The 16100-nt window shown below is 40.0% G+C and overlaps 1 protein-coding gene across 3 annotated transcripts in view; it reads right to left on the minus strand.

Moving 5' to 3' along the window:
- Window positions 1–1621: 1621 nt before the first annotated feature.
- Window positions 1622–16100, minus strand: part of LOC119529501 (cytochrome c oxidase assembly protein COX18, mitochondrial) — a 28089-nt gene continuing 13610 nt past the window's right edge. For all 3 annotated transcript variants that reach the window (XM_037829951.1, XM_037829949.1, XM_037829950.1), the window contains 2 exons: window positions 7019–7126; window positions 1622–5628 (listed from right to left, as the gene is read on the minus strand). In XM_037829951.1, the coding sequence (XP_037685879.1) occupies window positions 5501–5628; window positions 7019–7126 (236 nt within the window). In that variant the 3' untranslated portion in view covers window positions 1622–5500. The remainder of the gene's footprint in view (window positions 5629–7018; window positions 7127–16100) is intronic.

Genomic DNA, 16100 nt, shown 5'->3' on the forward strand with positions numbered 1-16100 from the left:
CAACCTGGCACACTAAGACATCAACAAGAGGATACCTTCACTGAAAAATGCTGGTGGTGTCTGGAACACCTTTGTCAGCTGGAAAGGCACTTGGCTGGCATCTGCTGGTCCTCACCTAATCTCTTTCTCCATCTTCAGGGGTGTCTAGGCAGGAGCACCCTAACTTGTTTATATTGAAAGGGGGTGCTGACAGTATGGGGAAGGGGGCTGCATCTGATTGTTGTTCTTAAAGAGGCTGTTGCCTCTGGGTTTTAGGACTTGTCTGGCATAGGAACACTCTGATGGAATTAAGTTTCTGAGGGAAAATTTAGTGAGTGAATCTTTTGTAGAATCTGAGGTAGGGACTTTGGTATTTGGGGACTACTTTTGGTAAGGGCATGGCATACTGTGGCCACTTGGGATGTCTAGCTGGAGCTTGCATAAGAGAAACCTTCAGGATAGTCTCTTGACTCTATTTGGGAACTCTCAGACACTGTAACCTCAGCTTGTTACCTTTCTTTTTCCCCCAGTTGGTAAAATATTCATTTTCAATCCCTCGCTGCCAGGGCCAGACTCATTTCTGGCAGTTGTGTCCCACGTCATCAGGGAGATTCATTTTCCTGGGAGTCATGTCCCTTGTTTGTGTGTGTGGGGAGGTGAATGAATTTATTCGCTGAGTTGAGCTTAGAGAGAGAAAGGCTACATCTGAGCAATAAAAGAGGTTCCCTAGAGGTCTCTTAGACATAATTATAGGAAGGCTCAGCCTCCCATTTACAGTCCTAAGTTTCACAAGAGCAAGCCTCAAGTCGAGGGCCTGATTTATGAAGTAGTGGGTTCCTAAATTCACTTAATATATATTTTTTCTCAAGATAAATGGTCAGTTTCTTACATTATCTTCACTTAGCTGTACAATCATCACTCTCAATTTTAAACAATTATCATAACAAAACATCCTAGGGCTCTTATCAGCTGCTAATTATTCATCCCTAGTATTAGTGCAGTGTTGGTAAGATATTCCTATTGAATGTAGTCTGTAGTATATAATGGGTAGTTTTTCCATATACCACTCTGTTGTTAACTCTTTGCACCAGTGTCATGCCTCATAAGTATTTCATGCTAACAGTTATTTAGGTTTGTGGTGCTACTCTGTGGGTTATATGCCTTTAAACAGCCATTTACAAGCATGTTCCTGGCTGCTTTTTAAATTTATTTACATTTAAACCCTGGAGCAACAGAGTAGAAATGCTATAGTGCACAGCAGGGACTTGGCTCACACTTTGGCTCTACCACTTACTAACTGTGTGATCCTGGGCAACTTTCTTTCTTTTTTTAATACACTTTTATTAAGATATATTCACATACCCTATAATCATCCACAGTATACAATCATCCACAGTACCATCATATAATTGTGCACTCATCACCACAATCAATTTTTGAACATTTTCCTTACTCCAAAAATATAAAAGTTAAAAAAGAACACCCAAAATATTCTGTCCCCCCATCCCACCCAATTTTTCATTTAATTTTTGTCCCCATTTTTCTACTCATCTGTCCATACACTGGATAAAGGGAGTGTGAGCCATGAGGTTTTCACAATCACACAGTCACGCCGTGTAAGCTACATAGTTATACAATTGTCTTCAAGAATCAAGCCTCCTGGTTTGCAGTTCCACAGCTTCAGGGATTTCCCTATAGCCATTCTGGACAAGTTTCTTAACCTCTCTATGCCTCAGTGTCTGCATCTGTCAATAAGGGATAGTAGCAGTGCTTCCTCATGCGGTTGTTGTGAGGAATAATTGGATTAATGTGCATGAAGCACTAAGAATAGGGCCTGGCACATAGAAAACTCTATGTAAATGTTGGTTATTATTATAATCATGATTGTAGTTCATATGGTGTCTCAAGAGCAGGTCAGGCAAAAGGATTAAAAAACAGGCTCAGAGACCCTACAGTGTATACACCTGGAGGGGACTCTGGAGGCCATCTAGATCATAGAAAACAAGAGGGAAAGTAACTTGTTCAAGGCAACATGGGAAATCTGCAGCAGATAAATTTCAGGTATCCCTGGCTCTAGATCCAGTGTTTTCTCCTAAAACGTGTGTCTTTGCATCACCTTTTATCTTTTTTCAAAGTAGGAGAGCCTCTTTAAAGAAAAATCCGTTGTGGAATGCAAATACAGTAAGCAGATAAGAGGACATACCTGGCGGAAGTGAATATAGGGGAAGAACCCACCCACTTGGCCCTGAGGCATTGTGACGGAACCCCAGGGCTCCAAGGCACAGTGTGTGAAGACCTCTGCTCTGGGTTGTGATACCTCATCTGAAGAGCCCTTGAATGTGTCACAGCCAAGAAAGCCTTTCATGAGTGCCTGAGAGATGGCTAGGAACAGATTGCTGGTGCCTATGGAGTCATTCACTTCACCCCTTAGCTGCTACCTGGGTCCTGGCCAAGCCTCTGCTCCTGAAACCTCTCCCTCCCTACGTGCAAAGTGGAAGTGGCAGCTGTTTGTGTCTGTTCACACCCCTACCAATCTTTTCGTGGCACAAGGTAGGCAGGTGACTAGGCTGGGCCAGTCAACAGTAATCCATCTCTCTTCACTGTCCCCAGTTCAGGGTTGAGCCAGGATTCAATGGGGCATTTAAGAATCCTACTGGATTTTCAACTGGACTGGTAGGGGAAGTCTCCCTTTTCTCTTTGGTCAAGACAGAGTAAGAATGTGAGGTCAGAACTACCGACTTCGATTATGGCAGGATAGGATAAAGGTGATCCCAGAAGGGAGCAAAGAAGAGAAAAGAGGGAGAATCCCAGCAGCCCCTGGCTCTAATCATCCCCAGCTGCTGTTTTATAGAACCAAAATATTCTCTTTCTTGCTTAGCTTGTATTTATCACTAGCTGTTTCATGTGAGGTTTATGTACTCGGAACAAGAGGCCTAATCAGTATAATAATAAGATTATAAAGAATCCATTACATCAAAAGAACAGAAAGGAAGACAACAGATTGCCCTGATATCAAAACGGGGACAAGTGGAGGTCAATGATCAATATGTTGTATATTAAAGAAGTGCTCATACTGATAACAGTATTTAACTCACCTGTTCACAAGGTAGGGGCTCAACTTCTAATTCTACACTCAACTCTGACTCATAGATCTCCAAATGCATAACCTATGAGGGGATCGTGGGGACTCGGAAGAAATATACAGAAGACCCCAAACAGGAACAATATATTTTCACTGCTTTTTTTTTTTACCTTGAGTTGCTCAAGAAACTCACAGCAATACCACAGAATGTCCTTGATTTATTTAATACATAGAACGGTGAGATCCTTAGAGAGAGCCAGGGACAAATACCACACCTTGGGTTCATTCTCAGCCTCCATGCTGCTCAGGATAGAGCAGCATAGTTTCTCGAATCTCTGCAAAGGGGCAGGATGGGGGTTATAAATTCCTGGAACTAATCAAGAAGTGACAAGAGAAGGGAGCAAATGCTCTGTGGGCACCTGGCCTGTGCCAGGCATTCTGCCAGGTCAGTCACGTACGTGATTACATTTAATTTCTTCTTACAGATGTGGAAGGATCAGAAAGGCTAAAGAAGGATTCTCAAACTGGTAACCAACAGGCTGGATGAGCCCTATTTTGCTTGACTTGCACTGTATTTTAGAAATTGGTATATTTCACATAAAAATCCAGATTGGGGTTCCTTTTGAAAAATAAAAGCAATCTGGCAAACTGGACTTTTATTCCTGCAGGTTAGCAGCTGTCTCTTAAAAGGGGTTGTGTTCTCCAATTTGCCATTTTGTAAGTGTGATGGATATTGATTTTTGCCTCACAGACATCAACCAAAGACTGTGGTATCATCACTTTTATTCTCATCATCCTCTTTAATTCTGAGTAAGAACAGCAGTTTCCTGGCAATCTTAAAGATACAAAGTGTGCTTCTTTTACTGGACCCACTGTCATCTGCTTTAAAGAACTCATCAGTCTCTCTCCTGATTTCTCTCTGCAATCGATGCTGACAGAGAAAACTCCAGACATGGGCCTGAATCTCGACAGCAGCCTGTTCCCATTCTTTCTGCAAGAGCCTTTCTTCTCTGGCCTGGCAGGCTCTATCAGTGAACAGTGCTCTCGAGGTCTGAGATACAGTGAACATTTTTGCCATCCTTGCACAAACCCTGAGGAACTGCCTATGTTGCAGAAATGCCAGGGAATCATTAGTGATCTGGCACAGGACTCACAGCTGAGGGCAGCTTCTTACTTCAGAGAGGCTTGCCTTCTCTGCCAGCTGTAGACCTCTACCCGCTTGGGGCCAGACCACTCCCGTCGCCTTAGCCAGATCCCGAGTTCTGCCAAGCCCAGGGCAGCAGCCAATACTTGGCTGCCATCTTGCCCCCTTAGCTTCTCTCTTAAATATTCCAGTGAACTAATCAAGACCTAACCTGAATGGGCATGGCCATACTTGCAAGGAAATAATTTCATCAGTCTTCACCTACAGTTGAGTGGGTCACATCTCCATGGAAACATTCAATCAGAGGTTCCACCCTAATCAACAAACTAATCAGTCTGCCTCCACAAGATTGCATTAAAGAACATGGCTTTTCTGGGGGACATAATATATCCGAACCAGCATATTAACTTTTCCTATATTAAACCTGTATCAGAGCTTGAACCCTTAATGCTTGCAAAGGAACAAAAGTTTAAAAGTTGTTCTTCTGGTCTTCTTCCTTTGACTAAACAAGCCTACTGCTTAAGATTTTCCACTCTGTATTCCAGCAATACCTAATGATGTCATCTGTATTCTAGACATTTTAAATTACAGAAAAAGAAATAAAGAAATGTAAATTTTGTATTCTCTCAGAGTTAGGAAGCAAAATTACCTACCATATTAGGTATTTTCTTGCATGCATGGACTACTCTACTGCATGTATTTAAAGTCCATTTTAAAAAAAATCACACATTAATTTACTGCCAACATATGATTAATGAGAAAAAGATTTCTTAACCAGGAGTTCCCTGATGGCCTTGGAGGGGAGGGTGTCAATGAAAGCCTCTGAATTATGAGTCCAAGGATTTTTCTGAAGAGAAAATCAAAGCCTTCCTAAATGTTAAGAATCCTTTCATTGGATCATCTTATTTTTAAAAAACTTTTAACATGTGGGACTGTATAGTATAATTTGACATTATTCAGTATCTACTCCTGTTTTCCAAAGTTCTAACACCCCAAGCAAGCTGTCATTTTGTACACAGGGTTAGAAACATTTTTCAATTTTATACTATTAGTATACAATTCAACATAATACATTTCTAGTGCTTAAAATATTTTAATTATTGTCAAATGGATTACATCTTAACCCACAGTACTTCAGAGAGTCCATGATTTTAAATGAAGACAGATTAAATAATACCTGAATTTCTAAACTTCCCAAATACATTAAAGCGATAATGACACTGATTGGTCAAAATTATTGAAAAGGAGATCATTTTCTTAAAATGAACTTGGCACAAAAAGCAGCAAAGAGGTCTTTATAAGGAGTATCTGAATCTGACTTGGTCAATGGTATTCGGCAAAACTTGCGAAATCCAGGAGAACGCAGCAGCAAGTTCTGTGAGAGACCCATGAAGCTGGAGCACAACCAGTAGAGAGCAATTGACTATAAAGAAAAAAAAGGACATCAATGTTAGCACCTGTCCATTCTCCAAGGTCACCCTGGTTCAGAGAGAGGCAAACAGTGATAAAGAAAATGACATGTAATCTTTCTAATTATACTGGGACAGAGAAAGACTTGAAGCAACTATTAGATACCTGTGACAGATCCAATAGATATGCAAGAAAGGAGGTTGAAAGAAAGACCAAAAAGCAAAAAGAAAGCAAATGGAGAAGAATTCATGGCAGGAAGCAGATGGTAGGGAACAGCTTCCAGGGAGAGGCACAGGACAGTCCCACCTCCTTTCCCTGGCAATTAAGCATACTTTAACCCCCCAACAAAAGTCCTACTGAACTACTTACACTAAGGGAGGGAAAGTGGGGGTACAGCCATTTACTATGGCTGCTTAGCCTCCCTAGATTTCATTTTTTCCACATACTCATCTATCTTCCAAACTTTTCCTGGTACTCAGTTTCTCAGTATCATCAGAAATGTATTATCTTTGCTTTTTTGAGATAGTTTCAGCATTATTTTCAACTTTCTTCTGTTATCATCCAGATTTATTATTTAGATCAATAACTAAGTTATGCAGCCTGTGAAACACTCCCAGACATACATTTGTTCCAAATTTCCCTTTAGCATCAGAAATAGAAACGTATTTCTTCAGATTCCTAAAACAAGTACTACGAAATACTTTTACATAGGCTGATAAAACCCATCCTAAAACAAGTACTACGAAATACTTTTACATAGGCTGATATAACCCTAGCTACCAGCAACAACTGAGTTCTACTGTTTGGTCTCTGGAGATATGGTTTTTGTCCCCTTGGCAACTTCTGATCTATCTGGTGGAAATAAGCAAAAGACCAAAAGTATGAAATAACTGCAAACATAACAGGTTGTTTTCTTTCTCCCTCTATTTCTACCAAAACTTTAATTACATATGAACATACCTATCTCACAGAGGTTGTTCTGAGGTTCACTAATATTACATATGAACCCATATAGTATCAGCAAAAAGTTTTGTTTTCTTTCTAAGGTGCTATTCCTTGGCCGAGTCTATGTAGGCAGAAAGAATTCAATAATTTATCAAGTAATCAAACAGAGCAAATAATATGTTCATTGTATCATGCAAAGTACTTAGCAAGATTTAAGAAAAAAAAAAGAAAAAGGAGAGTTAGGAAACATTCTCACAAAAGGGTAACCAAACGCAAGAAATATTCAAGTGGCACTTGGTGATAATGACACTAGATATATAATTTACTACAGAAACCCCCAAATCAGGAAGGATCCATAGTCAGAGGAAGCTCAATGGAAGCTACAGAACCCCAGCCAGTCTAAGCTAAGGACATACAGGATTTAGCATATGCCACACCCAATGCTAGTGCTTACTCACTGAAGGTACTGTTGCAGCAATTGGAATCATCAACACTGACACTGCACGGACAAAGTAAGTAACATACTTCTGAAAATGAGACATTCCAAGTTTCTGTAGAGCAAAAATCTGAACGGGTAGAATATATATACACACAATGGTCATTAAAATGCATATTAAATCAGACATGCTTTAAAATAGAAACTAATTTTTTTACTGGCCCCCACCTATGCATCAATAAAAGCAAAAAAAATTAAAATAAAATTCAAAAAAGCAATGAATTTATATGGTTGAGCATCCTTGTAAAAACTTAATTATGAAAAATTCTTAAATAGAGCTTTAATTATAGCAATAAAGGAGACTGATGGTGATGAATGTACAACTGTGTGGTGATGCTGTGAACAACTGTACACTTTCAAGGATTGCATGTTATGTGAATATATCTCAATAAAACTGCATTTTAAACAAAAAGAGACTGCGCTATATAAAATAGAATCAAAGAATAATTTTTCACTACAGATGCAAGACAAAAAGATCTTCATGCTTTCTGTCTATCTGATTGTGGCAGCCAAGATTGAATGGGGAATACAGGAAGTTCTAAAAACAAGGTAAGGAGGAGATAATCTTTGCAACTCAGAAAGAACCTTGTAAACATGATGTTTGAATTAAAAAAATAATAATAATAATTTTTATTAGTCACTGTTTTTGATTGTCCATAAAACTGAAAGTTCCTGAAACACACGTAATGAATCTCTACCCTTACTTTCTGGCACCTGAGTATGTGCCTAGTATAGAGAAGATATCAAAGATATCTCAAAGATTAGCAGTATGGCTACATGGAATAACAAGAAGAACCAAAACTACCAAAACAGTCATGACTCATGAACTTGAGATCCAACATACCTAGGTTCATATAGTAACTCTGTGTTGAGTAGCTATGTGACTTTGAGAAAGTTACTTAACCTTTCTGTGCCTCATTTTCTCTACATTAAAATGGTAATAATAATAGCACGTGTACCTCAAAGGGTTATATTAAGAATTAAATGAGTTAAGTCATATAAATTGCTTACAACAGAGTCTGGCACATAATAAGACTAAGTTTTTATTATTATTATGCATGCTATGCTAGGTCAATGAATGGTAGAATAATATAGAGGAAAGACTAGAGGACTGACTTCTACCATTATTTAATTGAGGTCTTGTATAAAAGACTAGGTTCTCAAGGGACGGAACCCCCAGGAGATACATATATACACACACACACACACACACACACACAAATATATATATGTGCAAATGTTATGAGATTTATTATAGGAATTGGCTCATGCAACTGTGGGGATTGGCAAGTCTGAACTCTGTAGGGCAGGTCACAAGTTGGGCCCTCCAACAAAGGTTTTAATGAATTCCCTAGGAGAAGCTGGCTGACTGAAGTAGAAACAGAAATCTTTCTGACTGCTGAAATCCTCAATTCTTCCTTTAAAGTCTTCAACTGATTGGATGAGACTTCTCTCATTGCTGAAGGCAACTGCCTTTGTTGACTGTGGATATAATCTATCATAGATACAATCAAGTGACTAATGATTTAAATCCACAAAATGTCCTCTAACAATCAGGCCGGTGCTTACATGACCAGACAACTGGACACTATAACCAGGCAAAACTGACACATGAACTTGACCATCACACCCTCTGTCTGTTACTTCCTTCTTTCCAACAAATATGCACCAAGTACCAACCATGTCACAGGACTCGGCTAGGTATCTTTAGGGAAACACATTTAGACTAAACATGGGAGTCTTCCTCAAGAAACTTTCAGCCAAGACCTTAAATTCTATAATTTTAATTTTCCTCATCTAAAGAAGGGGATTTCCCAAACAACGCCTGGCAGACATGATTCTCCCAAAGTGTTCTTGAGTAAAGCAGCATGGGATAATACTAAGTCATGGCTGAGGACTCATATTTTATTTTTATTTTTATTTTTTTTATTATTCATTTTACTGAGATATATTCACATACCACGCAGTCATACAAAACAAATCGTACATTCGATTGTTCACAGTACCATTACGTAGTTATACATGCATTACCAAAATCAATCCCCAACACCCTCATTACCACACACAAAAAAATAACCAGAATAATAATTAAAGTGAAAAGGAGCAACTAAAGTAAAAAAGAACACTTGTCTGTTTGTTTGTTTCCTTCCCCACCTTTCCACTCATCCATCCACAAACTAGACAAATGGGAGTGTGATCCCTATGGCCCCCCCCAATCCCACTGTCCCCCCTCATAAGCCACATTTCTATACAATTGTCTTCAAGATTCATGGGTTCTGGGTCGTAGTTTGACAGTTTCAGGTATTCACCACCAGCTACGCCAATTCATTAGAACCTAAAAAGGGTTATCTACATTGTGCGTAAGAGTGCCCACCAGAGTGACCTCTCGGCTCCTTCTGGAATCTCTCTGCCACTGAAGCTTATTTCATTTCCTTTCACATCCCCCTTTTGGTCAAGAAGATGTTCTCCATCCCACGATGCCGGGTCTACATTCCTCCCCGGGAGTCATATTCCACGTTGCCAGGGAGATTCACTCCCCTGGGTGTCTGATCCCACGTAGGGGGGAGGGCAGTGATGTCACCTGCCAAGTTGGCTTATCTAGAGACAGAGGGCCACATCTGAGCAACAAAGAGGTATTCAGGAGGAGGCTCTTAGGCACAATTATAGGGAGGCCTAGCCTCTCCTTTGCAGCAACAGTCTTCCCAAGGGTAAATCCTGTGGTAGAGGGCTCAATCCATCAAACCACCAATCCCCTATGTCTGTGGGCATGTTAGCAACCATCGAGGTAGGGCAGGCCAATACCCCTGCATTCTCCACCAGCTCCTCAAGGGGGCTCTGCATATTTTTTTCCTTGTTTTTTAAACTTTTTTTTTCTAAATCAACTGTATGAAAAATAAAAAAAATAAAAACTAAATAAAAAAAAAACATACAATAAAAGAACATTTCAAAGAGACTATAACAAGGGAGTAAGAAGAAGACAACTAACCTAAGATAACTACTTTACTTCCAACGTTTTCTTACTCTACCCCAAGAAAGTAACCTAATATAGCAACATTTCTGTGAACTTGGTCCTACTATACCCATCAGAAATTAACAGACCATAGTCATTCCTGGGCATTCCCAGAACATTAAATTTACCCATGATAGCTTATCTGTTCTTCTTGGATTATTGTTCCCCCTTCCTCAATTGCTCTCTATTGCTAGTTCCCCTACATTCTACATTATAAACCATTCGTTTTACATTTTTCAAAGTTCACATTAGTGGTAGCATATAATATTTGTCTTTTTGTGCCTGGCTTACTTTGCTCAGCATTATGTCTTCAAGGTTCATCCATGTTGTCATATGTTTCACGAGATCGTTCCTTCTTACTGCCGTGTAGTATTCCATCGTGTGTATATACCACATTTTATTTATCCACTCATCTGTTGAAGAACATTTGGGTTGTTTCCATCTCTTGGCAATTGTGAATAATGCTGCTATGAACATTGGCGTGCAGATATCTGTTCGTGTCACCACTCTCCGATCTTCCAGATATATACCGAGAAGTGCAATCGCTGGATCGAAGGGTATCTCTATATCTAATTTTCTAAGGAACTGCCAGACTGACTTCCAGAGTGGCTGAACCATTATACAGTCCCAACCAACAATGCATAAGAGTTCCAATTTCCCACATCCCCTCCAGCATTTGTAGTTTCCTGTTTGTTTAATGTTAGCCATTCTAACCGGTGTTAGATGGTATCTCATTGTGGTCTTAATTTGCATCTCTCTAATTGCTAGTGAAGCTGAACATTTTTTCATGTGTTTCTTGGCCATTTGTATTTCCTCTTCAGAGAACTGTCTTTTCATATCTTTTGCCCATTTTATAATTGGGCTGTCTGTACTATTGTCATTGAGTTGTAGGATTTCTTTATATATGCAAGATATCAGTCTTTTGTCAGATACATGGTTTCCAAAAATTTTTTCCCATTGAGTTGGCTGCCTCTTTACCTTTTTAAGAAATTCCTTTGAGGTGCAGAAACTTCTAAGCTTGAGGAGTTCCCATTTATCTATTTTCTCTTTTGTTGCTTGTACTTTGGGTGTAAAGCCTAGGAAGTGGCCGCCTAATACAAGGTCTTGAAGATGTTTTCCTACATTATCTTCTAGGAGTTTTATGGTACTTTCTTTTAGACTGAGATCTTTGGTCCATTTTGAGTTAATTTTTCTGTAGGGTGTAAGGTAGGGGTCCTCTTTCATTCTTTTGGATATGGATATCCAACTCTCCCAGCACCATTTGTTGAAAAGACCTTTATGACCCAGTTCAGTGACTTTGGGGGCCTTATCAAAGATCAGTCGAACATAATCTGGGGCGTCTATCTCCGAATTCTCAATTCGATTCCATTGATCTATATGTCTGTCTTTGTGCCAGTACCATGCTGTTTTGACAACTGTGGCTTTATAATAAGCTTCAAAGTCAGGGAGTGTAAGTCCTCCCACTTCGTTTTTCTGTTTTAGAGTGTCTTTAGCAATTCGAGGCATCTTCCCTTTCCAAATAAATTTGATAACTAGCTTTTCCAAGTCTGCAAAGTAGGTTGTTGGAATTTTGATTGGGATTGCATTGAATCTGTAGATGAGTTTGGGTAGAATTGACATCTTAATGACATTTAGCCTTCCTATCCATGAACATGGAATATTTTTCCATCTTTTAAGGTCCCCTTCTATTTCTTTTAATAGAGTTACGTAGTTTTCTTTGTATAGGTCTTTTACACCTTTGGTTAAGTTTATTCCTAGGTACTTTGATTTTTTTAGTTGCTATTGAAAATGGTATCTTTTTCTTGAGTGTCTCTTCAGTTTGTTCATTTCTAGCGTATAGAAACATTACTGACTTGTGTGCATTAATCTTGTATCCTGGTACTTTGCTAAATTTGTTTATTAGCTCTAGTAGCTGTATCGTCGATTTCTCGGGGTTTTCCAGATATAAGATCATATCATCTGCAAACAACGACAGTTTTACTTCTTCCTTTCCAATTTGGATGCCTTTTATTTCTTTGTCTTGCCGGACTGCCCTGGCTAGCACTTCTAGCACAATGCTGAATAACAGTGGTGATAGCAGGCATCCTTGTCTTGTTCCTGATCTTAGGGGGAAGGCTTTCAGTCTCTCACCATTGAGTACTATGCTGGCTGTGGGTTTCTCATATATGCTCTTTAACCTGTTGAGGAAGTTTCCTTCAGTTCCTACCTTTTGAAGTGTTTTTATCAAAAAGGGGGTCTTGGTTCACCATCACCAATGGAAGCAGAGGGTCTTCTTAGGCACTCATTCTAGGCTCTTCTATCCACCCTACTTCTTTTAAAGGGGATCAATTTATTTTGAGTCAAAAAGTAATACAGGCGGGGCAAGATGGCAGACTGGTGAGCTGTATGTTTTAGTTACTCCTCCAGGAAAGTAGGTAAAAAGCCAGGAACTGCGTGGACTGGACACCACAGAGCAATCTGTCTTTGGGCATACTTCATACAACACTCATGAAAACGTGGAACTGCTGAGATCAGCGAAATCTGTAAGTTTTTGCGGCCAGGGGACCCGCGCCCCTCCCTGCCAGGCTCAGTCCTGGGGGAGGAGGGGCTGTCAGCTCCAGGAAGGAGAAGGGAGAATTGCAGTGGCTGCTCTTATCGGAAACTCATTCTACTGATTCAAACTCCAACCATAGATAGACTGAGACCAGACACCAGAGACTCTGAGAGCAGCCAGCCCAGCAGAGAGGAGACAGGCATAGAAAAAAACAACACGAAAAACTCCAAAATAAAAGCAGAGGATTTTTGGAGTTCTGGTGAACACAGAAAGGGGAAGGGCGGAGATCAGGCCTTGAGGCGCATATGCAAATCCCGAAGCAAGGCTGATCTCTCTGCCCTGTGGACCTTTCCTTAATGGCCCTGGTTGCTTTGTCTATTAGCATTTCAATAACCCATTAGATCTCTGAGGAGGGCCGTTTTTTTTTTTTTGTTTTTTTTTTTAAATCCTTTTTGCTTTTTCTAAAACAATTACTCTAAGAAGCTCAATACAGAAAGCTTCAAAGAATTGAAATTTGGGCACGTCAAGTCAAGAGCAGAACTAAGAGAGCTCTGAGACAAAAGGCAATAATCCAGTGGCTGAGAAAATTCACTAAACAACACAACTTCCCAAGAAAAGGGGGGTGTCCGCTCACAGCCACCATCCTGGTGGACAGGAAACACTCCTGCCCATCGCCAGCCCCATAGCCCAGAGCTGCCCCAGACAACCCAGTGTGACGGAAGTGCTTCAAATAACAGGCACACACCACAAAACTGGGCGTGGACATTAGCCTTCCCTGCAACCTCAGCTGAATGTCCCAGAGCTGGGAAGGGGGAGCAGTGTGAATTAACAGAGCCCCATTCAGCCATCATTTGAGCAGACTGGGAGCCTCACAACACAGCCCAGCAGCCCAGAACTGCCCTGGGGGGACGGCACTCACCTGTGACATAGCACAGTCATCCCTCAACAGAGGACCCGGGGTGCACAGCCTGGAAGAGGGGCCCACTTGCAAGTCTCAGGAGCCATACGCCAATACCAAAGACTTGTGGGTCAGTGGCAGAGACAAACTGTGGCAGGACTGAACTGAAGGATTAGACTATTGCAGTAGCTTTAAAACTCTAGGATCATCAGGGAGATTTGATTGTTAGGGCCACCCCCCTCCCCGACTGCCCAGAAACACGCCCCACATACAGGGCAGGCAACACCAACTACACACGCAAGCTTGGTACACCAATTGGGCCCCACAAGACTCACTCCCCCACTCACCAAAAAGGCTAAGCAGGGGAGATCTGGCTTGTGGAGAACAGGTGGCTCGTGGACGCCACCTGCTGGTTAGTTAGAGAAAGTGTACTCCACGAAGCTGTAGATCTGATAAATTAGAGATAAGGACTTCAACTGGTCTACAAACCCTAAAAGAACCCTATCAAGTTCAGCAAATGCCACGAGGCCAAAAACAACAGAAAATTATAAAGCATATGAAAAAAACCAGACGATATGGATAACCCAAGCCCAAGCACCCAAATCAAAAGACCAGAAGAGACACACCTAGAGCAGCTACTCAAAGAACTAAAGATGAACAATGAGACCATAGTACGGGATATGAAGGAAATCAAGAAGACCCTAGAAGAGCATAAAGAAGACATTGCAAGACTAAATAAAAAAATGGATGATCTTATGGAAATTAAAGAAACTGTTGACCAAATTAAAAATATTCTGGACACTCATAGTACAAGACTAGAGGAAGTTGAACAACGAATCAGTGACCTGGAAGATGACAGAATGGAAAATGAAAGCATAAAAGAAAGAATGGGGAAAAAAATTGAAAAACTCGAAATGGACCTCAGGGATATGATAGATAATATGAAACGTCCGAATATAAGACTCATTGGTGTCCCAGAAGGGGAAGAAAAGGGTAAAGGTCTAGGAAGAGTATTCAAAGAAATTGTTGGGGAAAACTTCCCAAATCTTCTAAACAACATAAATACACAAATCATAAATGCTCAGCGAACTCCAAATAGAATAAATCCAAAAAAACCCACTCCGAGACATATACTGATCACACTGTCAAACATAGAAGAGAAGGAGCAAGTTCTGAAAGCAGCAAGAGAAAAGCAATTCACCACATACAAAGGAAACAGCATAAGACTAAGTAGTGACTACTCAGCAGCCACCATGGAGGCGAGAAGGCAGTGGCACGATATATTTAAAATTCTGAGTGAGAGGAATTTCCAACCAAGAATACTTTATCCAGCAAAGCTCTCCTTCAAATTTGAGGGAGAGCTTAAATTTTTCACAGAAAAAGAAATGCTGAGAGAATTTGCTAACAAGAGGCCTGCCCTACTGGAGATACTAAAGGGAGCCCTACAGACAGAGAAACAAAGACAGGACAGAGAGACTTGGAGAAAGGTTCAGTACTAAAGAGATTCGGTATGGGTACAATAAAGGATATTAATAGAGAGAGGGAAAAATATGGCAAACATAATCCAAAGGATAAGATGGCCGATTCAAGAAATGCCTTCACGGTTTTAACGTTGAATGTAAATGGATTAAACTCCCCAATTAAAAGATATAGATTCGCAGAATGGATCAAAAAAAATGAACCATCAATATGTTGCATACAAGAGACTCATCTTAGACACAGGGACACAAAGAAACTGAAAGTGAAAGGATGGAAAAAAATATTTCATGCAAGCTACAGCCAAAAGAAAGCAGGTGTAGCAATATTAATCTCAGATAAAATAGACTTCAAATGCAGGGATGTTTTGAGAGACAAAGAAGGCCACTACATACTAATAAAAGGGGCAATTCAGCAAGAAGAAATAACAATCGTAAATGTCTATGCACCCAATCAAGGTGCCACAAAATACATGAGAGAAACATTGGCAAAACTAAAGGAAGCAATTGATGTTTCCACAATAATTGTGGGAGACTTCAACACATCACTCTCTCCTATAGATAGATCAACCAGACAGAAGACCAATAAGGAAATTGAAAACCTAAACAATCTGATAAATGAATTAGATTTAACAGACATCTACAGGACATTACATCCCAAATCACCAGGATACACATACTTTTCTAGTGCTCACGGAACTTTCTCCAGAATAGATCATATGCTGGGACATAAAACAAGCCTCAGTAAATTTAAAAAGATTGAAATTATTCAAAGCACATTCTCTGACCACAATGGAATACAATTAGAAGTCAATAACCATCAGAGACTTAGAAAATTCACAAATACCTGGAGGTTAAACAACACACTCCTAAACAATCAGTGGGTTAAAGAAGAAATAGCAAGAGAAATTGCTAAATATATAGAGACGAATGAAAATGAGAACACAACATACCAAAACCTATGGGATGCAGCAAAAGCAGTGCTAAGGGGGAAATTTATAGCACTAAATGCATATATTAAAAAGGAAGAAAGAGCCAAAATCAAAGAACTAATGGATCAACTGAAGAAGCTAGAAAATGAACAGCAAACCAATCCTAAACCAAGTACAAGAAAAGAAATAACAAGGA

The sequence above is a fragment of the Choloepus didactylus genome, chromosome 3, assembly GCF_015220235.1.
Source record: "Choloepus didactylus isolate mChoDid1 chromosome 3, mChoDid1.pri, whole genome shotgun sequence".
Classification (NCBI taxonomy): domain Eukaryota; kingdom Metazoa; phylum Chordata; class Mammalia; order Pilosa; family Megalonychidae; genus Choloepus; species Choloepus didactylus.